At 39.3% G+C, this 25,138-nt stretch overlaps 3 protein-coding genes and 1 long non-coding RNA gene across 6 annotated transcripts; 2 read left to right on the forward strand and 2 right to left on the reverse strand.

Annotated features, from left to right (window-relative positions):
* Positions 1 to 304: 304 nt before the first annotated feature.
* LOC100175946 (uncharacterized protein C19orf44) lies at positions 305 to 5,369 on the forward strand. 2 transcript variants are annotated; one of them, XM_009860982.2, is made up of 13 exons: positions 305 to 551; positions 957 to 1,098; positions 1,457 to 1,604; positions 1,729 to 1,796; positions 1,863 to 1,974; positions 2,190 to 2,252; positions 2,569 to 2,724; positions 2,916 to 2,989; positions 3,612 to 3,778; positions 4,018 to 4,170; positions 4,544 to 4,756; positions 4,920 to 5,049; positions 5,146 to 5,369. In XM_009860982.2, the coding sequence occupies exons 1-13, from the start codon at positions 410 to 412 to the stop codon at positions 5,285 to 5,287; spliced, it is 1,710 nt and encodes a 569-aa protein (XP_009859284.1). In that variant the 5' UTR covers positions 305 to 409; the 3' UTR covers positions 5,288 to 5,369. The 2 variants fall into 2 exon arrangements, with proteins under 2 accessions (XP_009859284.1, XP_002131990.1); XM_002131954.4 differs by having other exon boundaries at positions 306 to 551; positions 4,541 to 4,756.
* A 191-nt stretch (positions 5,370 to 5,560) lies between these two features.
* Positions 5,561 to 6,504, reverse strand: LOC100178255. Its single transcript, XR_717335.3, has 4 exons — positions 6,405 to 6,504; positions 6,290 to 6,337; positions 6,071 to 6,198; positions 5,561 to 5,843 (listed from the first exon to the last, which is right to left on the reverse strand). It is a non-coding gene; the product is annotated as an uncharacterized LOC100178255 (long non-coding RNA).
* Positions 6,505 to 12,928: 6,424 nt separating this feature from the next.
* LOC100180628 (MAP kinase-interacting serine/threonine-protein kinase 1) lies at positions 12,929 to 20,406 on the forward strand. The gene is made up of 10 exons (XM_002131918.4): positions 12,929 to 13,186; positions 13,596 to 13,837; positions 14,065 to 14,186; positions 14,254 to 14,436; positions 14,537 to 14,693; positions 16,501 to 16,661; positions 16,932 to 17,131; positions 17,364 to 17,471; positions 17,718 to 18,006; positions 18,117 to 20,406. Exons 2-10 carry the CDS (start codon positions 13,717 to 13,719, stop codon positions 18,366 to 18,368), a joined length of 1,593 nt encoding a protein of 530 aa, XP_002131954.1. The 5' UTR covers positions 12,929 to 13,186; positions 13,596 to 13,716; the 3' UTR covers positions 18,369 to 20,406.
* Positions 20,407 to 20,724: 318 nt separating this feature from the next.
* Positions 20,725 to 25,125, reverse strand: LOC100185338 (exonuclease mut-7 homolog). 2 transcript variants are annotated; one of them, XM_026835731.1, is made up of 3 exons: positions 25,023 to 25,125; positions 24,168 to 24,287; positions 20,725 to 23,777 (listed from the first exon to the last, which is right to left on the reverse strand). In XM_026835731.1, exon 3 carries the CDS (start codon positions 23,669 to 23,671, stop codon positions 20,906 to 20,908), a length of 2,766 nt encoding a protein of 921 aa, XP_026691532.1. In that variant the 5' UTR covers positions 23,672 to 23,777; positions 24,168 to 24,287; positions 25,023 to 25,125; the 3' UTR covers positions 20,725 to 20,905. The 2 variants fall into 2 exon arrangements, with proteins under 2 accessions (XP_026691532.1, XP_002131917.1); XM_002131881.4 differs by lacking the exon at positions 25,023 to 25,125 and adding an exon at positions 24,498 to 24,960.
* Between the last annotated feature and the right edge of the window lie 13 nt (positions 25,126 to 25,138).

Consider the following 25,138-nt stretch of genomic DNA (forward strand, 5'->3'; position numbering starts at 1 on the left):
AAAATTGTTGCTGGATCAAACTTTGTTTACAGAACAAAACTGAGCAGGTGAACTCCCGGCGATGTTACTCTTCTAAATATCCACGTTCGTTATGTGGCCTTGTGGCGATCCGCGTCCACAAAATGTGGAGTCGAGACGTCTTTTACTCAATCGCGAGTTTTTTAAAGTAAATACTAAATAGCTTTGTATACTTTACAAAAACCAGACTACCATTTATTAAATTTGTTTAAAAGTTAAAAATTCAGTTCAAAATCAAAAAGATTATGTACGGTATTTCTATGTTGGTAAAATTGACCTGTCAATCATGTACATAAATAAACAAACGGAAACTGTGCGCGGATTCAAAAAGTCGAACTGTTCCACTTGTTTATGCTTACCGTATAGCTAATTTTTTTTGTTTGCCATTAAAATGTCGTATCTTCGACCAAGAAGCAGTTTGCAGCATCGACCTTTACCTCAAATGCAGCGTCCTGGACTCAGGAACAACTCGGGTTCGTCTCAGTATTTAGGAAACTTTGGAAATCAGCCGAAGGAGGATTTATTAAAACAAGGTAAGTTATCAGAAGTCGATATTCTAATATATTTCAATGCTACAGTAATGGTAAATATGCCATGCTTCATTTTATTTTTTGGGGGTGGTCTTTATTGCTAATTACTTCAGGTTTTTTTTTATATATACAAAATTATCAATTTTCTATCACATAAATTTGAACTCTATTTGTTTCAAGGGTATTCTTTCTATGGATATACATTCACAAGCGGCAAGCATGGGGTGGCTAGGTGGGCGGGCTTACCCTGAAAGTTTTTGCACCGCAGTAAACATCACAAACACTCATTTCATTTTATAGAAAGATGCATATAAACAACACTGCATCTCCTGCTTTTTCAAAAGTTTGGCCTCAATGTATACAGTCATGTTATTGCAACTTTTATTCTCTAATATGAATTCATTTCAGAACCAGCCAGACCTTCATACATGGATTCCTCAAGTGATGAATCAGTTTCAGCTTCGTTCTTTCTCAAGAAACCAATAAATGATGAAGAAAATGAAGATGAAATTTCAAATAAGAAAAATTTCGCCGAAGAAACAAAAATACCGTAAATATGTTTTCTGTTGTTTTTTTTGTGTGTTGTTGTTCAGTTTTTCTTTATTGACGTGTTTTGGTATACCCACAGTTGCAAACAAACTGTTTCGGGTTTGAATACTGGTAAATGGTAAAAGCGGTGCATTTAACCATTTTAAAAGGTAAAACAGATCGGTCCCTGTTGGACACTCAAAATAGTTTATTTGTGCTTTTGTACTGATTAAACTTTAAAAAATGAATAATAGAGTAATTAGACTGATTTGTGCAGCAGTTCTGTGATCGGTCCAGCCCACTTTAAAAAACAGTGAACCAGTGACTATAGGCTAAAATAATACTCAAATGTGAGTCAAATCTGAATGTAACACTTGCAGTAACAAGTCTTCTGAAAATTTGAGACCAAAAACCTCTAGTGGTATGCAAGAAAAAGCTACCACTTCATATCATGGTAGCGATGCTATGGCAAGGTTTGCTGAGTTAGAAAACAGGATCAAAGCTAGAGCAAAAGAATCACAGGCGATGGTATGTTAATTTCTTGGGCTTGGATCCCTGTGTTAAAAAGTTTGTCATAATCAGATTGCATGATTGTAACTTTGTTGTTGCTTCAACTGAGGGATTCAAAAGTTTTCTATTCTCATCTTTACAGAGTTTATCATTGTCGGATTTAGACATCAGCACTGATTCTGAAATTAAGAGAGATGTTAAACAGTTAAGGTACTGTTGATGTTATATTATGTGTGAAGGGATTCAAACTTGCTCTATTGTATTTTTTATACCCAGAAAGCAGAGAACATCGAAAACCACTTCTACAAAAATTTTTCTCATAAAAAAGTCATTGTCTTCGTCTTCATCTTCAGAGAGTGAAAAGATTGATTTCATTAAAAGAGATATGGTAGGTCATATACCCAACGCATGCCAGTTGTCACTACATGATATGATAGTGTTTAGTAATTATACACATAAGCAGCTGGCGTAAGGGGCCAAGTCTGTTATAAATAATAGGTCACCGACACCGGCAAGGACCTCACCCTCACCCATATAGAATTAAATAAAATAGTCAAACGACAGATTGTAAATTTAACAATTAAATCCACTTCTTTCTTTCAGCCAAGCAAGTCAGTTACATCTGCATCTGTTGATGAAACATTTGAAAGTAAAAGAAAGACTGTGGTAAGTTGTGTGTGTCTTCAAGACTCTGCAAATTTTACCTGTCATAACAGTTAAACTAAATGTACTCTTGGAGTTTTAAAAGTTCTGTATTTAATACTCTCATAATAGATACAACCCCTGTCTATGCTGTTAAAAGGATACAGAAAAAATAATAAATCGATGGCACCATAAATAATAGAATAAAATCAAACAGTTACTTGAGTTTTATCAAAGTCTTAACTTTGACCCAAGTTTCAGATCCCTCTTGTAGTCTTGTGTCTTACCATGGGACCAGGCATTTGTAAATTGGAATAAAATTAGAAGTTTCTCCCTACAGTCATTTGCTGCCAACCTTGTACAAACCTCACAAGACGCTTCGTTGGATGAGTTTTTGCCGAGTCATCACAGTAATGATGACATCAGCTTAGATGAGTTTCTTCCAAAAAGCAGCTTGCAAAATATAATGACCCTGGATGACTTGGAACCTGCTGAAGTGAGTGAAAATGTAATTTTACATAATAAATAACAGGTTTATGTTTTAAAGTATGTACCTTAATCATTAAAAAAGGACAAAAGAATTTGAAAAAAAAACTAATTAAAAAATGTCCAAAATAAGGTCTACTTTATGTACCTGCATAACCACATGCTACTGTAAAGAAAGTATTTTTTGCTTTTTCCATTCAGGGTTCTGCATTAGATTTTAGTCGTATTCATTCAGTGGATGAGCTTTTACCAGCTGCACAGCAAAGCAGTGATGGGTAAGTTACTTTCGTAGTTTCCTAATGCTAAATCTGATGCCAATTTGTTTATGTTACCTAATACAACCCAACAAAAAGAGATCATTGACTATGCTGGCATAGTACTATCATTGAAAACTATATTGCTATATAAAATTCCAAAAAAAATCACCAACTAAGTAGCGTATATGATATTAAGCTGGTACGAGGTGCATCAACACCCGTGTTATAACGACTGTCGCTTTCTGGCTACGGGATGATTAACTAAGTTACATTCATTTATTCATTCAATTCTGCTTCTTACACTTACTGGGTACAGGGAACAGCACTAGGCAGCCATTTCATTCTATTTTTGATTCTAGTGCTGATTTCATTCTAGTGTAAAACTAGTAAAGCTCTAATTTTATTTTTTGCCAAACCTGGTGCAGGGTATGAATGCTTACACTTTAATTCTTGGCTCATCCTAAATAAACTTTAAAATGTTTAGTACCTATGTATATATACACTAAATATTTTATTAAAAATCCCTGTTTATTATATCACATAGGCTAAACATGTTACATATGCACTGACTATTACATTAAAAAATGCACACTCTCATTCAGCCTGTATTAAATGCCATAACATATCCTCTATCTTCCAGGACTGACTCAGTGTCCTCCTATGATCCTGGAAAGAGTTTTTCCAACATCCGATCCATTGATGACCTTGAGAGTGTCGCATCAGAATCGGAAGACACTAAGACGCCGGTGAAAAATAAACCACAACCACAACTCCAAACCAATATTTTTAAACCAGCAAGAAAGGAAGGTAAAAACAAGATATGTTTGTTGCTAGCATGTGTTTATTGTACAAAGTGAACCATGTTAATGAAATCTTAAAATTGATTATTTACTTATTTTGAGTAATTTATGTTTTTTGAGTAGTTTTAACTGCAGTTCAAACTGTATTCACATTAATCTAAAAGTTACAAATTTGTCTTTATATTTGGGTATGTATTATTCCCATTTTTTCCCAATTTATCATTTTTACTTTTGTTAAATTCCTAGATTCCGTTTCTTCAATAGAAGATGTTGTTGAAGATGATGTTGCAGAAGAAGTGGAGGAGATTGAAGATGAATATACATCGGAGTTCAACACAGATGAGGATGATACATTGAAAGATACGGAAAGCATAACTCATGATGTGTCTTCAATTAAAGGTGAATTTGGTTAACAAATTAGAGTTTTTTATTTCTTCTATGATAAAGTTTTAGTTCTCATATGATGTAGCAGAATCCCAGATTTTCTTTTTAACTTTTTTTGTATTGTTTAACAGTTAAATTTAGAATACCGCTCATATTTTTTATACTAGATCTAATTTCAAATACAAACCGAAAACTGATAGTATTTTTTCTGGTCAATTTAATACAAACATGGTGGCCCATATGTATGAGAAGATTTTTATCTAAAACTGTTGGGTTAAAAAACTGAAACCTTGTTTAGTGATGTCATAAGTAATAATGTATATAATGAAACCATTTATAAAATATATGTCATTTTCAATTTTACAAATTGTCTTAATGCATCCAGAAGAGTCTTCTCAGTCAGTTGCTTCAACCATCTCATCTGAAAGTGAAACACAATCCAAGCAAACAACAAACACGCCATCATACACTGAAACTTTCGAATCTGACACCTCAGCTACAGAGTCTGACTCAACTGTCCTCAAACCAGCAACTGTAAAAACTGAAACTGCAGTGCAAACAGAGCCGGTTGATATTCATGCTAAAGATGATCCCTTTAAAGGTATGTCTCCCAATTTCTCTACTATAAGGTCGTATGGTTTTCGTAAAACTTATTATCTGCTCAATAAATTTAGTCAAATTCACTAATTAAAAATTCAGTTGCAGGCACTCATTTTTGTAGAGTTCTTCAGTGACTCTTAGTTAAAAAACAATGCTTTTAACAGGAATAGCATTTTCTCCAGTGTTTCCACCAACATTAGTTGTAAGTAATGAAGCTCTTGCAGCACTAACAAGTTACTCACCTGCAACACTAGCATTACAAGACATGATGAAACGTCAGCTTGCGCTTACCAAGTAAGATAAAATATGTTCCACATTAGTAGATTAGTTGTTGAACAATTGTTTTTGTTCCCTGTTATGAACTTGGATTAACCTTACTATCTCATACAGGGACTTTATAGAGCGTTCAGAAAGACTTCACCAATCCACAATGTCATCTCTTACTCCCAATTATCATTATACAACTTTAGAGGAGACAAAGCAGATCATAAACGCTCACAGGAAGAAGAGAAATTTGCCTCCAAGAGTCTGATTAGTTAGTTTTGTACCATGTACACTGTGCAATACCAACACTGTGTAAATTTTAGATAATAAATAAAACACCGACTGATTTGTTTGGGAGCATGATAAAGCAGATCATTAACGATCACAGAAAGGAGTTTGCCTCCCAACTGTCTGAAGTTATTTTGGACCTTAGTTTAAAGTAAATAAAACACAGCCGGATTTGTTTTAAAGCATGACTGAAGTAAAATTATCTGTATAAAGACCTGTGGAAAGCCTAAGACTTGAACATAAAGAAGCAGGACATGATATCGAATTTTATTTCCAGCTCCCTTGCACTGTATACACACAACACACGACAAACTATTCTAACGTATTCACACATTGACAGAATTGATGTACAGGTCACCAGAAACATGACTATGCTTTCTATGTATAAACAGAGCATTGAGAATTAAGCATTGTACAATTTTCAAGCTCGAATGGGTGTCTAATTCGATATTAACAGGAGTTTTGAGGCATTGTGGTTGCAACATCAGTAGTTTTTACACAAGTATGCGTGTACAGATTGGGGAACTGGAAGTTTTCTGTAAAATATTGCAAAGATTATTAGAACAACGGACATTTTATTGAAGTTTAAGTCTAAACTTTATAAGATGTTTTGATGCAGTATATTTAAATAGTATCACCTTAATACTATAGCGTATCGCAGTACACATAATACATACACTTGACATTATGGTACATACTGGCAAACTGGTTAGTGTGCATGGAACAGAACGGGGATAAAACAATTCACATTCATACAACATACTTAATTTATCGCAGCCTTCTGGCTTCTCTCTCGGACTCAAGCAGGGTAAGAATATCTCCCTCTCTTACTGGTCCTTTAACATTACGAACGATTGATCTGCTGGAGTCGTCCAGAAACTCAACACGGACCTGAGCATTACATAAACCAGTTATAAAAAGAACAAACTGTTTATCGGTGTTAATGGTAAACTTTAAAACACGCCCTATTAGGTTTACTGACCTGTGTACATTGTCCTTGTGATCCGGTACGTCCGACGACTTTGGTGACCTAAAAAATCATACGTAACAGATTTTGGTAATAATTATATACATAATTAGCTTAAAAGTAAGCATACCTTGGCCAATTTGGCGGTGGTAGCAGCACGTTCCATGATGATTTACGTTGAAAAGGAACGTCACGTGACTCGTATTTCGGGACTTCAATTTTGACACACGCGGGTTTGAGAAATTATTTTTCGCCCCACTTTATGTAACGGGAATATAGAAGCTAATAATGCATTGAAACAGCTGGCGGAATTTAAATTATTTATTTATGAATAGTTGTATTTTGTGATGGCAAATATTTCGGAATGATATAAAGAGTTAACATATATCATTGGATTAGAGTGCAATTAATTTGCGAAACACATTTTTACAACACGAAGTCCAATCGTTTAATAACGTATATCATTTAGTTCGTTTCTTTTAGCACATGTTAGTCAAAGTTATGTGAATGTTGTATATATTATTATTTGCAATATTCGTGACCGTATAGTACAAAAGCTAGATGGCGCAAAGCGGCCATTATTCGAATGTTTTGTGTGACCAAACCGTAGAGTAAGTTGGTAATGTAAGTCTGTAACCATTGGCTTTATTTGCCATCAGTTTATTACTTTTGCTGTGAGGTTTGACCCTCATTACATAGCATGCTCTGTTTGTTTTCGAATATTAAATGTGCCTTTGAAGCATTTTGTGTAATGCTGTATGCATGCAGATGTAGTGGTTGATGTTTGCATATTTCAATTAGTCTAGCAGGAAATATACAGTGACATTTTGCTGCTGTAACCACTAGACTGGATTGTTGTGGTTTTGCATTTGAATTTACCATCCAATTTACATTTATTATTGTGGCTATTCTGTGCTTACCATATAAGCAAACATGCTCACAGTTTAATGATTTTATATTAATTACTGCATTTTTATCCATGATTCTGTGTTTGATCTGTTATAAAATAGAAATATTCAATCCAGTGGTGTTTTTGTAATAAGTCACATCAAATTCACATCACTGACGCAAATACTTGTTATAAACAGGTGTATTACTGTATAAGTATTCCTAATTTTCAGTTTAATGAAAAAAATGATGTGCTGTAATATTTATAAGACATTTTATTAGGTAGGTTATTGCCTCAAAGACATTAATACGCTATAAAACATAACCCCAAGGCGGTATAGCAATGTTATTTTGTTTTATGGCCAATTCTTCCAGTTAGTTTGATCTCAGTGTTAGTATTAATAGTATTAGTGTAGAATTCATTTAATTACCCTTATTAATGAAAGTATTCTGCATGTTTTTCAATCAAAAATAACATATGTATGTGCGTAATAACTGGAAATGAACTGGCTTTAGTTTGTTTTGATGACTGGTGTCTCCCAAAATAACTTTAGTGAGAATTGTCCTGCTGCATATGTTGTGATAATCTAGCTCAGACAGGGTAGTAATAAATATAGATTTAAGGTTATTAATTATAACCTACCGGATTTTCAGGTTAACAAATGTCTACCTTTTTTATTCTCAGTTCTGAATTATTCACCAAAACCGGTATACCAGGACAAACTAATTTAAAATAATCTGTAACTTTTTTTTCATAGAAGTTTTAGTTTACCAGTAATTTGAGTGTATCATGGTGCCCTTGTACTTGTGTTGTGTTTGTGTTTATTGTGAGCATTATCGGTGCACTGAGAAGTTGAGTGTGTTATGTCAAATGTTTGCAAACACCACCGGATAAGGGGCCTTCAATTCGCGAAGGACCGACAATAGAAAAAGGGACTTTATTCTCTTTGTCGTTTTTCCCTTTATTACGTTTCTTATCAATTGATGGGCAAATGACGATAAGGACGACTTGTTTACTTTTACGCCACCGCAATTGCCCACCACCGGTTACTGTTGCATCAGAAGTTATTTTCGTTGACGACAAATGCGGTATTGTGTTGTAATATCATGTTTAAATCGACAAGGTATCTCGCTTTACGCGGTTCGTCTAATTTGTCATCGCTGTAAACTTTTTCTCCGACTTAATATAGAAAGCCGGAAACGCGTCAACAGTTTGTAGTAATTGCATCACTGAGCAATGCACGTACGAAATGATGCGGTAGAGAAGGAACGTGCAATAACACCAGTCCAGGTTGTTTTCCTTCTCATCGTCGTATTTGCATTGAAATAGTTTAACGGTAGGAATCACCCAAGTCCTGGTCACGTATCAGCGGTCACCTACAAAGTTATAAATCACAGTTCTACTGTGCACGTGCTGTTTACCACGCTGTTCCTTTACCTGTTATCGACAGCTCCATGCCATTACATAGAATTACCACTAGTAAACAATAAACGTTCACCGCCGCTTTACAGGACAGATTACTTATTCGCTTGAATGTTTTTCCTATCGTCCCAGCCAAACTGGTTTTTCGTGACGTCACGACAATCCAGTCCGTGACGTCATGCCCCAATCTTTAAATCGCTGCGTTTCCGAATGACGTAAAAGTTTGTGTGAATGATCACGTATGTATGAGTTTCTCTCCAACCATAACATATAGTCGACTGCGTAAACCAATATTTGCGACAGATGCAAAATGTGTAGGAAATATTACGTAAATACGCGATGGAAAAAAACAAAAACACAATTAGTATTTAATATTGCTTTGGCAAAGCAATTCGGTTAAAATCACAGGGTGTACAGGTGGTGGTTTAGTAAAATATTCAATATCCTTCTTTATGGGTATCTTTATAGCTGCCTGTTGTCGCCGTTCGCATGTGCGCTAATTTGTCTATTTTGTTGTAACAGATTTATACCATCGTTTGATGCCTGGATGTTTAATGCTTAAAAATTAAAGGCTTTCGTGTCGCCCACGAGTCCGCGACATACGGCCAAGAAGGGATAAATAGTCGAGGGCAATTACTGCAGTAATCGGAGAGATAAGAGGCATGCGCTGACGAGTCCCGTTCCAAGCGCAACATCTGGGCTGTTTTACTCTTTCTACACCAAATCAGTGCATGTGTGATTAATGCAACGACGTTCACTCGGATTCACTAAAAGCACGACATATTGCCGGCGTCACTGCGGGTTGTAAGACTGTGAAATCGCCTTTAGAGCAATGAAAGCTATGCACAGCGGATACCGCAAATCCGACCCACTTGGTGTTTTATGGTGTCAAAAGTTTCACGAACACAGCATGTTTTGCGCATTTTGATTCATTGTCTCCCATTTCGTGTGTCAAGCAGCGAGAACTGGGTTGGCTGTATTCTGTAATACGACGCCAACAGCCGCATACTCGGAGTCTCCCTGAGGCTCAGTGCATTCAATTCATTGATTTGAATTAATGTATTCGCCAGAAGGCATGTTTGATTCCCCGCAGATCGATCTTAACCCCGCATGGATTACTTCTCGTATACCTGTCAGGTCCAATGTCAATATGAATTGTTTAACACGCATCGGCGCATGTATAGAATGTCGAATCTTGGCAAGACATATTTTTTTCGGCTGTGGCTCTGACAAAAACAAGTCTGTTATCAAATATTCCCATGTACGTCAATAAGTTTATGGCCAAAAGGCGTAAATTGCATGGTTAGAAGTCGAAAACATTCCATAGTCGGGCGCACATACGCTTACATTTCCGCACTTCTTTCCACACGTGAATATCTAAACTTAGAATGGCATCCCAAGCCCACGTAGTTTAAACCCAAGCTGTTTCCGTAAGCTGTTTTGACACAATACTCAGAGTACGTGGGAACTGTTGAAGTTATCCGTATCACGTTTCCTGGCCATGGAAGCGAATATAGACGATATCATACGCCCCGCTTTGTAGCGATTCCATGACTTAATTTTTTTCTATTGTTTCATGGCGTGTTATGCGATGGAGTAGTCAGGCTTCTGCCTTGTCTCCTCTGAAACCAAACGCCACTTCTAGGCTGCGCTTACAGCAAACCCGCGTTCAGCTTTTTCGGTTTTTTGGATTGTTGGTTAATAAGGCAAAGCACAGCTGGCGAATTCTTAAGACACGCTGTAGGAGCCGCGATCATATTTTCCATTAAACGAGATCAGTATGGGCTATGCAATGGCGTTCCATGCAGCGTGAAATTACATTGTGCACCCCAGTGTTTGCATGCGTGACTTTAACGCGGAACTGTGGTCCAATGGTCATTAAATTTCTCAGCACGACTGGCCCACTTTGGTTAATTACCCGGCTCTCAAGTTTCAATAAACAACTATTAAGCGGCTTACACGTTCAAACACAAACACAGAGTCCTTGGATCTCCGCTGCCAAGGACGCGAGATTTTGCAAAACACACGCCCCACTTCTATTGCCGCTCATTGATACGCGGAGCAAACGGCCGCTCTCTAATCCAAAGATGTTTACTTCGCCAAGTTAAGAAGCTTAGCGTGGTTGTCTCTTATTATTGCCCCGACGATCGCTTTATCCGGTTTATTTGGACGACATATGAAGCAATTCTCACACGGAATTCAATCGTTCCTGCCCGATGTCTAGATTGTGTGCTGAGCGCAATGTACAATGGTGCTTCGCAGCCCAGCCGTCGTCAATGTAATTAATCGCACCCGACCGTAGCCGATTCAACGGTTTTCCTCTAGTTTGTTTTTGCTGGATCGCTCCCACGTCACTTTCCCCAGGCTCGACTTTGTTATCGCGCTATCTAGGTCACCAGGGTCGGATCAAAACACGACGCGAATCACAACACCATAGTTATCGCTTAACCCACTGACGTCATCAACATTAACGAGGTTGAATAGGGACCGATGTGCGTTGGTTGCTTACCCTTTCGCTTCGGTGTGATAGAAAGGGCCTTTGAGGCGCCGATGATTAAGGCATGATCAGACCACAGGAATAACAATGACCATAGGTACGGTTACCTCACCATACACCATATTGTTCATAGTAGAAAACATGATGGTGCCGCCGCCTAAAAAGGCGCCTTGTTTTGAGTTTGGGTTCGGTTGCGCACGAACTTTAAGCCTGCAGCTTCTCGTAATCCCCGAAAATAACTTTTAGCCCACAAATAGTGCGCCGTCATTCCACTCATGCATTTGTTTATGTAACCGATAGTGAAACGTTAGTGTTAAATCGATGTTAAAATTGACATTGGAAGAAATAGTAAAAGCCGATTCTAATTTTGTCCCGAAAATTTAAAACCCGGATTTTAATTCACCGGAGAAATTTCCACACAATTGCACTCGACCGAATAAACGCACCCATTCTGAAAATAGAGCAACGCGTCTTCTCCCGGCCCGCTGACGTCATGACAAAACCACTCATGCGCGACTACTTACTTTTTTGCACGTCACTACTCGCTGCTTTTCGCCGTAAGTGCTTGTTTATGCGTTCGTCGGCAGCTAGGGCGGTTATCTTTCATTCAGAGAACAAACGCAAAAAAAAAAGATTAGACGCGTTGCAACCGCGTCACGTAATTACCTAGAACCTAACTCGTAACTGTAGCAAACACGACACAGGTAAATGAATCAACAGGATGCGCATCCGGCTTCGTTTAAAACTTGCAAATGAGATCAATAGAATGTTGTGCAACGTTTGCTGGCTCTGCAACTTCTGCAGATTGTGCCTTTACCGGGAATCGTGCAGTTATCCGTAAGCTTACGGTAGCATTTTGTTATCATGGGAGTAATTTAGGTACAACACTCTGTACGACCCGGCCCGACTCTAAAACGATCACAGCAGTTCGACCGAATAAGCTGAATTGCTGCAAACGGTATCGTAAACCCGGCTAACTCATTTGGTATGGGCACTTTAGTCAAGTTGCTGACGTTCATTGCTGCAGTGCAAGAAGGTTCGATTGTAAAACGCCGATTTTACAGAACCGAGTCGCGGAGTTCAAGCACCGTTCTCCGTCTGTGCGTCAAACTAGGTAATTACTGCCTGTTAGAATGCCGTCTTTACGAGAGCCGCATTACTTCGTGCAATGAATTCAATGAGAATTGTGGTCATCGGTGTCCTGGAACAGGCGTTTAAAACGTCTCATTATAATCGATCATATACTGTAAATTGCAACCGCCCGTAGACTTCCGTCAATAATCGTTTATGAATAACAGCAGTCGCATAGCGGGCTTTGCTAGACAGCATCGTCTCTTGGGAAACTTTCGAGATTATCGATCGAATTTTAAGTGAAGTTGCATTGCTTTTCGTGCTGTATCTCAGCAGGACGTTACAACACGAAGTTTCACTCAGACTAGGTAATTATTAATAATGGCGCACTGACAAGTTACGTGCTGTTACTTCAGAACAAGCTGTTATCGCACGGGAAAAGTGATAGGCGGTTTTACCTGGGACAGAATTAGGTACTTCTTTAAGGGCTTTAAATTTTCCATTGCGTCACAGAGCAAATGCGCCAGACCATTGTGTATTTTTGCTGTTCATCAGGGCGAGTGGGCGAAAGAAAGAATGAGTGTTTTGTCATGTGAGGCAAGAGAAACCCGAGCTCGTATGCTCATATGGTGTGATTCTAGTAGGCGCCCGGAAACGGCTGAGAGAGAAAGAGGATGCGCACATGCGCATAAAAGAGAGAATAAAAAGAGCGCGATGCTTTTTTCTCACACTAGAATGTTCGCTTAAATTCGAGCTTCGGTTGCCTACAGGAGAATAGACAACGAAAGGTAGATTTGGTGAAGGTTGGTTGTGTGCTGCTGCTGTTGGAAGCTCGGTTTAAAACGCTAAGTGCGTTTGCTATTAAATATCTTGAGAACCGCGGAGTGAGACATCTGCCAGATCTTATTCGATCTAGCAAACACAGCAAGAAAGTACCGGTGCAACAGTCAGAACACCACCTTAAGCTTAACAACCTGACCGTAAAAACGTTTGGAAATAGCTTAAGCGAGCAGCAATCATACACTGTGAAAAGGTCAGTAGACTGTTATGTCGTGCCGTTGAATTACTTGTACATGCGATGTGACGCAATGGCTTCTAAACTCAACCGTTCTATATTGGTATGGTCTCTTGAGTATACTTCTAAGTGCTTGACATGTGAACCGTGTTCTTGTTCAAAGTTTAAACTCACTGTCAAATTTTTTTGATGGTTTGACCTGTGTTTTACACCGTTTCATACTGTTGTTTGTACTTTAATCACACACACAATGTGTATTTTGTAATCTGTATACATATTTATATTAAACAATATCGCATACCCTTTGCAGAACTGTGTTTGCGCTGATTTACTGGTTGTGGTGTAACAGTGTCATCATAATGTGTAATCATAGTTTGATACTACTGTAGACTCAACATAATGTAACCTAAGTGTTTACTTTTCACAGTGCAATACCTACCTCATGATTAAAGCTTGACAGTGAGAAGGCAATAACTGGATTACGAAGGAAAACTGTGAGTGACTCTCCCACAATAAGAATTATCGCATTTTGAGGATCAAAACACAAAATGCATGTCAGTAAAGACTCCACCACAAGCCCCAGTGAACTGAGCAGTGACGATTGTTCCATGCAGAGCAACACAACTGACTCAGGGACTGGCTCCCTTGTTCGGCCCAGCAGAGCCACTGGTGAGTTATAAATAAATATCCAATACAATGAATGATTCATAGGTTTTCGGGCAAAACAATTAAAGTTTGTCATTCCATATATTGTTTTGTTGTGAAATACCTTCAGTTATGTTGAAATAAAACAATTTAATTTAACAATTGTTAAAAAGGTATGTGTGAATAAGTGTAATTATTTCTACATATAATGTTGAAATACTGAATCTAACTTCTCCTGCTTCAAATTCCAGAGCTCCTCATAAGTGAGGCTTTGAACAACAACATCAACTCTGCTCTTGACAATCAAGACGGAAGTAACGCTACATCACGAATCAGTGAACCCATTGAAATTAATCAAAGCAAACGGTTACAAGTAAGTGGCTGACCGCACATACACAACCAAATGTTGGAATTGGCATCTTATTAGTTCTGTTACATAGGTCGCTGCCCAAGCTGCTAGACAGCGAAGGCGAAAGAAACGCCGGACCAGAGCTGCTGACAGCTTCTGTAATGGCACCTTTGAAGACCTGTATTATATCAATGGGGAACTGCTTGGTGAGGGAGCTTATGCCACCGTCTGGACCTGTATTAATAAATACACACACAAAGAATATGCTGTAAAGGTATGTGAAAGTAAATTTTGGAAAACATAAATTTTTATAGTATTTTTGGTAATTTACCTTCTTAGTTTCTACAGTATGCTAAAATTTATTATTTTTATAGATCATTGAAAAGCATGTAGCAGGACACAGTCGCATGAAAGTTTTTAAGGAGGTTGAATTACTTCACCAGTGTGCAGGTCGACCAAACATCCTACAACTCATTGAGTATTTTGAAACCAATGAAAAATTCTACCTCGTTTTTGAAAAGATGTATGGAGGTAAGAGTGATTGAGATTTGTTTTGTTTTTAAACTTATGGTCTCCATGAGACTGCGGCTTTTTAATGGCGCTTGTGTGCACTTTCAGTCTGGCGTTGTTACCTATTGAAAACTCGCTGTTAGGGTTTAAAATCAAGGCAAACATAAGGGGTTGAAGTAGCTGTTTTATGTTGAATTGAACTGTTAAGTAGTGAAGGGCGTATTATGGCTTGTATAGAGTAGAACTGCTAGCACTTGATGTAAAAAACATTGAGTTTTATTGTAATACCTCATGATATGATTGGATTTCAAGTGTATGTTATTATAGCATGTTGACCACTTGATGGGTTTTAATGTAAAACCAACTTTGCACACTGCAGCAGGGTTGTTTGCAAAGATGCCCCTTTCCTGCATGTCTCATTAAGCGTGTTTCCGTTGCTGCTAGACCCGAGTAAGAATATTGCATCAGCCACTATACCATGCACTATAATGAATCACGTCAGAAGGCGCTCTTGTTTCTTCATTATTAATTCAGCGCGTCATTGGTCACGAGTTGCCTGGTTCCACGTCAGCTCTCGCGCGCCTTAGTGTAGCTCCAAATCTTAGGTACTAAATAAGACTAATATTCTATTATCGTACCAACATACCATATCGGTCCATCTCTTTATAGCGAGCGGTTACACCCCTTCCGTTCTACCAATCTCTACTTACGTCCACCAGACCGTGAACTTCGCCACATTAGTAGTTCAGCCAAGCTTCTTTTACTTCGCGGAATTCTCATCGAGACAAAAACCGCTATTTAGCCGCTGGGTACTCGAATAAATTACGCTTGTTTTCGTATCCCGATATAACCGGTTGCATAGCCGTGATTCATTATCTCCGTGTTTATGAATTTATTCCGCGTGTTTTGCTGGAAATGTTTATGAGTAACGCAGGAATTCCAAGGCATGAATGCACACAGGCATTCATTACAAAAAGGAACCGTGTTGTCAAATATTCGGTTTCACCACCTGATTATTCCGCTACCCGTTGCGCCATCACAGTATTACATCAGCCGATACAGCCAATATATCTCGAAGCTTCTCCTCACGTCATCTCTCACTCTCTTTCTCTTTTATTCTCCTGGCGCTCGCGCAATTATCGTTTACGTGGCACAGTCTGCACCGACAGTGGTGTGCAGCGGAGCGTAGTCAACTTGTTTACAGTCCTCGAGTTCTCTCGTATTTTAGCCTCGCAGCAGCTGGATCGGTTCGCGTTCCGCTGTGCAGCGATCAAGTGATAAACAGATACAGAGGAAGGAAGCCTAAACGAACCCGATGCACTCTTAGCTCGTTGACACTAAATCACCAGCCTTAGCTACCGCGCACACAAATCATCTCAAAGCCTCTTTTTCCTATATTTGCGCTTGTCAACAGTAAAGAAAACATCGACTTGACTTCTTCCGCTGCCTTCGCCTCAATTCAGCGTAAATAATAGCTTAAATAGCTCGTCCCGGCCTCGCTTGAACCGCAGGGCTAAGACGCCTGTCACAAATTAAACGAAACCAAACAGTAATTTTTTTTCGCAAGTCTCCGCTGGTCTCGGATCGATAGCAAGGGGTCTAAATTGCCCAGTGCCTGGACCCGCCTGAACCATTCTGTGGTCGATAATGGTACCGTGTTAGTTACGTAAGGTATTGATCGAAGTCATTAGTAGTGGTCAGCTGGTTCTATACTCTGCATTAAGCCAAATACTCCTAATCTAACTGACCCCCACAGCGCTAAAGATTACTTGAACCACTTTCATTTACTCCCTTTAAAAACAACATTTCATGGCCCGTGTTTTTCCAGGCACACTCCTACACCGAATCGAACGATGCGAGCACTTTGATGAGTGTGAAGCGGCGCGTGTCGTCCGTGATATAGCCACTGCACTCGCATTTCTCCATGACAAGGGAATCGCGCATCGTGACCTCAAGCCTGCCAACATCTTATGCGAAACTGCCGACAAGGTAGATATATTTTTCCAGTGTAACATACGATTTATGAAAAGCCGTTTTGGCCCCTCACTCGATACAATTGACAGGTTTCGCCTGTTAATTTCTCTAATACAATACATTATGTACACAATGTTTCCATATTTGACTTTAAAGTCGAGTACGATTTGGCCTCATACTCACAATACTTTTTACTTTAGGTTTCCCCATTAAAAACTTTCTATTTAATACAATACACATGGATTTTGCCAGGTAAAATTCTCTAAAACATACACTACATTGTAGGTTTCGCCGGTTAAAATTTGCGACTTCGACCTTGCATCTGGTTGCCGCAGCAGCATGATGGAACCTATCAAGACCCCAGAACTTTCTTCACCAGTCGGTAGTGCCGAGTATATGGCGCCTGAAGTGGTGGATACCTTTGTTTTTGAGGAGTCTCTTTCCTATGATAAGCGCTGCGACATTTGGAGCCTCGGTGTGATCACGTAAGTAAAATTTTCGTTTTAAGTTTCAAATTGAGGTAAATTTGAACAGTTAAAATTTTGAAAAGTTTAAATTTTATAATTCTAAATTTCGTGATAACTTTGCATTCGGAGTTCAAATTTCATACTTCTGGGTAAATTTTTGTGATCTTTTAACTTGGCACTCGCCTATGAGAACCTGCACGTTCAGGAAACATATTCGTGCAGTTTGTTTCATCCGGTGTGTTTACTGCAGATACATCATGTTGAGTGGTCACCCGCCATTTGTTGGTGCATGTAGTGAAGACTGTGGTTGGGACGTTGGCGAAGCTTGCCAGACTTGCCAGGATATGTTATTCGCAAGGTGAGTGCTGTTTGCATTGCTTTGGTCAAACACGATCGTTAAATATTCGGCAGTGTCTCGCAGTCAATATTGACCTAACCCCACGCGAGTTTACTGAACAGCGAACACATCAATAAAACTTCCTGAAAAACAATTGAAACTATTTTGCAGTGTTAAAGCGACGAATTTTAAACAGCATAAAATACTGATAATAGTTCACTGTTTTGCAGCATTCAAAACGGAGAAATAATTAAAATTGTTTTTCAGCATCAAAAGCGGCGAATACAGCTTCCCTGAAGAGCAATGGAGCGGCATATCCAACGACGCAAAAGACCTAATTTCGCATTTAATAGTCCGGGATCGATCAATGCGTTACAACGCTCACCAAATACTGGAACACCCTTGGATCAAAGGCACAGCTTCAGAGACGCCTCTGTCCACCCCTCAGTTGCTGTCCAGACGTGACTCTTCAACGCACGACCTGACGCAATTTGCGGCGCATGCGGTCGCATACGAACGTAAGCTCGCCTGCAACGACACAAGCACAATAACTCAGGTAAGAGATCGTAAAGATTGCTACTAAATTAACAGGCGCGCATTTTTAGAACAGTTTAAAACTCCTTTAAAACGTTTAGGAACATTTTAAAACTCTGTTTTTTTCTACAGGGAATCAGCAACGTTCGCCTTTCAACTCCTGGTACTTCAGCGTTGGCACAAAGGCGACGTGGTGAAGCAGTGTCGTCCGTGTCGGAGTCGGAAGAGGTACAAGAAGGCGAGTTGAGCAGCGACCATAGCTCGCCGCCTACGGAGGAGCCGATAGCCCAGCGTTCGTGTGCCGTAGTGGCACGAATGGTGAACATGCATGGCACTGCAAAGGCCACGTTGGGGTTCGGTTTGAAGACCATTCAAGGCACGTAGGTCTCTCGACGCCATAACTGGCAATCATCACTGTGTAAAAGATCCACATGCGTGTTTTGATCTCCTGTTACGTTTCAGCCATTCTTTAGTTCGACCGCCGCGTTGATAGAAACGCGTGGTGCGACTTTTCTTTTCACTTCATTTTAAATATACCGTCATTGCGACGAAGTTAATTTTGCGTTCCGTCGCCACCGTAGAGCAACTTGTCACCTACGTATTCAACCCCGTGTAAATAATACGCCGCATTCTACTCCGCGCACTCTTTTAGTTCGGCGCGCTCTCAGTTCTTTGTACAAAAATTTCTCCCGCATTTGCACTTTGTACATACGCGGAACTGGCACCAAAAAAAAACAGTCAAAAATCGCCGACATTTTACACCAGAAATTAATCAACGCATGGCTATGTTCCAGTAGCCATAACCCACTTAATGCTGCTTCCCCTTTTGTTTTCGCTTTCTTTATAATCCCGGTCGCTGCGGAATTCGCCTAGTAATGATAAGTCTAGCACGGGGCAATAGATAGTTACCTATTAATAATCTCTACGTTCGCTAAACGTGCGTAACCGCGGGTGCTACATGCCAAATCGTCTGGGGGTAATTACTTTTTTATTATTATTATTATTACAAATATCATTTTTAGCTTTTCCCGTATATATGAGTCTTTCCTTTAAGGTGTACCGCCGCTACTATATCGCTTAAGCCAGCCGCGCTAACTTTTGTACATTATCTCTCGCCCTCGTTGGTGCTTGTACATGTGTACAGCGTGTTCCAGTGTTCGGATTTTGTTTCCTTTTTGTCCTATACCGTTTTCTTTTAAACACATCTGCATCGCAAAATTTGTGACTATTTACCCAGCTTAATTTTTTCCGCTTCAAGAGTTTTTAAATATTAACAAAAAAAATTAAACTGCTACACTGGGAACCTAAGTTTCCCTTTGCCCTGTACTCACGCAGCACTGTGTAAAGATCATCCTGCCTTCATTTGAACAACTGTCCTATATACCAACGCACAGTTAGTGCTCCCAATGATTTTTGTGCTCGTATTAATTTGTTGCATTCTCACTTTTCACAGAGTTTTCACAAAAAAAATCGGAAATTTTGTTTTAAAACAATTTAAAAAACCTTCCGTTTTGTTTTCCCTGGCTGAAGTTGAACGTATTCCGTACTTACGTTGTTTCACCGTTTGTTTTTTTCACTTTGCCTTGTTAATGCCATTACGTTGCTTTTCTGTTTTGTATTGTGTACAAGTTCATTCGACGCCGCGGGGCAGTGCTCACTTTTGACGACTCGCCGTCCTGACCGCTTTCTGAAAACCTCACCACCGATTCGGAAAGATTAATTGGTCGGCGGTGTTTTTGGCAGGAGTCGTTAAAATGACACAGCCTCGGAGCGTCGACTCGTCTTTTGTATAATACTGTACATTGGCCTGTAAATTGCGCTGGTTCCAATGCGACGCGCGTTTGTTTCGCTGGTAACACCGTTCGCCTGGTGAGCTCTCAACACTCCAGTCGTCGCAAAACAACCAAAACCGTCGTCGCAACTCGGTCATAACACGCGGAACTCCGCCGCAAAAATTAAATATTACACTGTGTTAAAACCGGTTCAAGAACCCCGGGACCCGTCGAACGGAGAGCCAGACTTCTATGCACGGTTAACACCCAGCGCCCGAAGTTAAATCAAAACTCGCAAGTTCAATTTTACCCCTCTCCTCAATACGTTACCCATAACGAATCGGCAGAAGCCGTTTTAGCATTCCCGTTCAGGGAGCCGAATAGGTGGTGTGGCTTGTAATGACGCCTGTGCCATGATCTGTCGCTGCACCTGCCCAGCGCTGACTCGGCTTGTTTTTAGTTATTGACAGTATGTGTTCAAATCAAAAAGTTCGTTGCAATTTGTTCGTGTGTGCGATCGGCGAAGTGCCTCTTCATGCGCCATAACATCTTTCTATACCATTGTTGAATTGACACGTCACAATGTGCGATTGTTCTTTTTAAGTCACGACCTGTTCTAATAAACTCATCCCATAACGGGCAGAACGAAACTATTTGTGTTTTATTTCCGGTCAAATAGAAACCCAAACCACTGGAATTCCCAGACTCGGTATTTTCGAAATACGATAACGTGGACCATTCAAGGATGAATGATATTAGAAAATGTTGACCTTTATTTAAATTTGACCTACGATATATACGATGGAAAGCCCGTTTCATTATAATAGTGACGTACCCTTTAATGTCACATTGAAATTGGCCGGTTCAGAGTTATTTTGCCAATATAAGTATAGGGTAGACACGTCTGCCTTTCTACCTTGATAACCACGATTGAGTCTGGTATAACGAAAAACAGCTTCAGGCAGCAATAAATGAAAACGAAAGGGTTTATTTTCTCAAAACACGATAATTGGCACACATGTAATTATAGTTAACCAACACATTACTCGGCAAATTTAGTTAAAATCGTCTAATTGCCGCGATTTCGTGACTAGCGGTCACTATTGGTATGCGATGTACAGATTCGGTTAATATGAATTCGACACGTGGTTAGTCGTTTAATATATGACCATACTGTTCCAGTACATTGCCGAAGTGTCTGCCTTCCCAGTAAACTTTACCGCATTGAACGCAGCAGAAGAATTCACGTATTCTTTCCGCCACCGGTAATGGGACTTGCTCACAGTGCAGTGGTGTTATGGTCACGTCAGCTTTACCCGGCAACTTTGATATAATAGTGATATCCGACATGTTTAACCTAGCGTTGTTGGAAAGGGACAAGGGATTGATTGCATATGTTGGTTTCGTGTCACTAAGTTGTAGATCACACAGTTTATTTGCTATAACCGTATCGGTTTGATCAATTGCTTTAGCACTGAATATAGAAGGCCAGTCCAACTCTACAGTGGACGAATTATCTGGTACGACTGTCAACGGGATCATATTTTCTTCAGCAACCGAATCGTTACCAAACATGAAAGTATCGTCGTCGCTGTAGTCGTCGCTCCTTTGTAGCTCGTCTGTCTGAGCATACGATAACTCGCTATCGCCACCGCGAAAGCAGTTCCACGGTACACTGGCAGGCGCAGACACTGCCGCTGTTTTGATTCTAATCGCTTCAAGCATTTCCCCAGAAGAGAGCTTCAAGTATTGGTCACAGTTGCATATTTGGCACCTGCTGAAAACGTCGAGTTGCGTTACATTCACATTGAACTTCTCCAGAACAACAGCTACTTGCTCCTTGGCTTTTAAACCATTAGGGACATTGAAACAGTGGCCAACTGCGACCTGAGAGGAAAGAAATCTAAAAGGTGAACCTGAAGTTAAAATGATCCTGTTCTCTTGCTGGGCAATTTTAGCACACACGTCATGGTCTTCAAAATTGGAAAGCATTTTAGCGTCAATACCACAGCAACGAAGCTGCCTTGCAAGGCCTTGTAGCATGTTGTCACAAACCACTTTAAAATCACGGGCTGAAACTTCGTTGACAGGTGGTTTATCCTGCGGCAAAATGGATACCTCATTTGAGTTTTGCCCAGCCTGCATATCAGTTGCTGGTCCTTTTCCCCTTCCACGCCGTTTAACTTTAGGCACAGGTTGGTTTATTATCTTTTCCAATGTAACATTGCAGCCTAACTCTTGTAACCTTATTGAAAGTACGTCATATATCTCCAGCAGGCAGAATGCATCCAAAGCTGCATATGTGACTTGTGTGACACGAAGTGGGCGTCTTTCCCAATCTGATATCTGCTCACTTTTATCTAGGGCCTGGCCCAAAGTTTGTAATGCAAGTTTGCTGAGTCCACTATGCTTACAAAGCTCATCAGCATCATTTTCCATTGCCAGAAGTTTTGGGTAAAGGCGACATGCATGTTTGAGTACAATGTGGAAATCTAGCACTCTTACCGACGCTTGTAATGCTTCCTTCAGCAAGGGAATACTGCAAGCCAGTTTCTGCATGTCCTCATTTAAACCATACCCAAGTTTCAGGTGGTTTTTCGATTTTATAAGTTTTGCTAAAAACAAACCAAGAGTGCAAGTGTTCATTTGATTCGTAAAATTAAACACATCTAATAGATACACATTGCTCTGCACCGCCAGCTGCAGGATAGCAACTCCATCAGTATTTGAAGTAGAGAATGCCCATTCAGAGTCAATTCCAACACATGAGTTATTATTCAAAATATTTTCATAGCACTTTTGCAACAATTCTTCGTTATCAACAACTATTACAGAAGTTAAAGGCAATTTAAGTTGATGGAATTGGTTCTGCGTGATTTTATTCTGGGTTGATTGACTTCCCAGTGTTGCAGAAGCACCTTCAGTAAACCAGTCTTCCGAATCTGAATTCTCACAGTTCTTTGTATCCAAAACTTCTGTTTTTAAATCTGGATTAAAATGCAGCTTCAGTCTATATGCTTCTTCTTCATCATGATATGCATGGTGTACCATATCCACTAGTTGTACCTGCAACCATTCGTCATCACCAACAGTTTTCAGCACTAGTTCGCGTGTATTCTGCATTGTAGCTGCTTCCTCCACATAATATCTGTACAAAATGTACCGTAGTTTGCCCAGCATGTGACGTTTGTACAGGTTTTTGCACACGTCGTACATATTAACATCAGGTTGGTACGTTTTCATCAATCGAACTAGCAGTCTGTCGATAAACTGCGGCCGTAATATCTCCCCTCGAACCTGATTAAAGTTATGATCCATGCAGAATTCCACCAAGTCAAAATCAGGCGCTAACCACTGGTCCAACATTTGCATTACTTCTTCACGAGCAGGTGTGCAGTCCCGAATATAGTCCTCCAAAATTGAAACTCTGTTTTGAAGTAAAGCGGGCAGAGCAATATCATAAATGCTGAAATGGTCGTGCAGTTTTAAATGGGCAACATAAGCTGCTGCTTCTTTAATCCCACCACCTTTAAGTTTTGTCCTGACATGATGAATTATCTTGCTCAGATCTGGTTGATTCACTTGGTACACACTGATGAGTTTTAACAACAAGTTTTTATGCGAAATATCGCATATTTCGAGAGCTTTGTCTTTCATTGCATTGGTGATGCTCTCCAGCTGTTCTGTGTGATCTGTTATCCAGTCCTCAAGAAAATTAAGAATAAAGATACCAACAGATTTCGGACGCTTTTTGCTTTTACAGGACATCAATAAATACAAACAATCGCCATAGGGGGTGGAAGAAGAGAATAAAACATCTGACATAAGACGGCTCAAAGCTTTAATGTTCTGCTGGTCCCATAATGCATTCAGTTTAACTTGTACAGAATTCAAGTTACCCCGTGGATTAGCCATACTATCAGTGTTATAGACAGGACGCTCTATATTAAAAAAGTTATTTCTTCAGTTTCTCCAACTTGTACTCTTCAATTAGTTCCAACTGTGCTCTTACTTTTGCTCTCTGCACAACAAGAACAAAAGTTATTTATAATAATAAATGTAATAAATGATTATAATTTACTTTATCCTCGCGTGGCTGGAGAAAGACACTCGTTAAACATGGGCATTCTGTTTCAAACACCTCGTGCCAGCTTACGACTTACCTAGTATCTAAATTAGTGGGTGATTATTTTTTTATTTTGGCTGATAATTTGGACAACCTATTAGTGACCACTGGGTTGGAGAATTGCTGTAAAGTTTCTTGACCAAGAACACATACGCCCATAATGGTAGCAGCGACCAGGCTTGAACCCATTACCTCTGGTTTAGAGGCAGGGAAGCCAACTAACTGTACTACAGCGCCGGATAACATTCTTGGTGGTTAAGACTGTTCTATAATTAGTGAACCTACATTTTTCTCGTGTATTTCGTCGTGTCGCTTTCTTGTCTCTTCTGACATAGGTTTCCTCAGGTAGTTTGACGTGTTGACGATATAAAACGTGAGCAGTGGGAATGAGAGATAAGTTAGCATCTAAAAAAACATTTATTGTACATTAGTTTTAGAGAAATTCCATATAAGAAGAGCAGTGGGAATGAGAAATGAGTTAGCATCTAGAAAAAAAAAAGTTTATATGTACACATTATTATCAGAGAATTAACAGAATTTCCAAACAATATTTATTTGTGTGATATTAGTGACCATTTCATATTTTTACTATGATGTATTAAATATAATACACACCCGAAATGTTTCCAATCTTACACCCATGTTGCTTCAAAACAGCTTAAAATCATTACAGATTCAGAACAAAAGCTAACCCCTTTAAAATTAAACTACGCATTAAAGCAATACTAATGCAGCAGCAGTGTGGAACTATAGGCAAGCTAAACAGTGTATATGGTTGCAGAATTTAGCCTAAACAAACTAACATCGACTGTTTTGACATTTTGAACTTATTGCAGTAAAAAAGAGTTGATCATTGGGTGAACCTATATGAGATATTTCACATATTTTAACATAAAAAAATGCTATTAAGTAATGGTACATTTGTTACATGTGAAGAGAGTTAATGCGTATGCTCTAGTACTATAATTGGCATTAAATAAGAAGTAATCACGCTATGAGAATATGAATGCTTGAACATAGATAAGACTCTTAACAGATAAATATAAAATATTGTTTACTAAACATAATGACTTCTAATAAACGGAGGTATCACTTGTACTTAAAACTATCATATTTAACTAAATATTACACTATAATTACCTATTTATTGAACTAAAAATACTCAAGTACGTAGATTAAAACTGTAACCTACTACCCCGCTGAATTAACTAAATACTAAACACTGTTTTATGGGGTGAGTATTCTCTTTAGAAACA

Source organism: Ciona intestinalis, chromosome 8 (genome assembly GCF_000224145.3).
Source record: "Ciona intestinalis chromosome 8, KH, whole genome shotgun sequence".
NCBI classification, from domain to species: domain Eukaryota; kingdom Metazoa; phylum Chordata; class Ascidiacea; order Phlebobranchia; family Cionidae; genus Ciona; species Ciona intestinalis.

Excerpts from the sequence above, each read along its gene's own strand:
- LOC100185338 (XM_026835731.1), bottom strand. The coding sequence starts at position 23,671 with ATGGCTAATCCACGGGGTAACTTGAATTCTGTACAAGTTAAACTGAAT.
- LOC100175946 (XM_002131954.4), top strand. The coding sequence starts at position 410 with ATGTCGTATCTTCGACCAAGAAGCAGTTTGCAGCATCGACCTTTACCT. Across the intron at positions 1,099-1,456 it reads GCCGAAGAAACAAAAATACC|TAACAAGTCTTCTGAAAATT; the intron begins GTAAATATGTTT and ends TAACACTTGCAG. Across the intron at positions 4,171-4,540 it reads TGATGTGTCTTCAATTAAAG|AAGAGTCTTCTCAGTCAGTT; the intron begins GTGAATTTGGTT and ends TAATGCATCCAG.
- LOC100180628 (XM_002131918.4), top strand. The coding sequence starts at position 13,717 with ATGCATGTCAGTAAAGACTCCACCACAAGCCCCAGTGAACTGAGCAGT. Across the intron at positions 14,694-16,500 it reads TTTTGAAAAGATGTATGGAG|GCACACTCCTACACCGAATC; the intron begins GTAAGAGTGATT and ends GTGTTTTTCCAG. Across the intron at positions 18,007-18,116 it reads ACACAAGCACAATAACTCAG|GGAATCAGCAACGTTCGCCT; the intron begins GTAAGAGATCGT and ends TTTTTTCTACAG.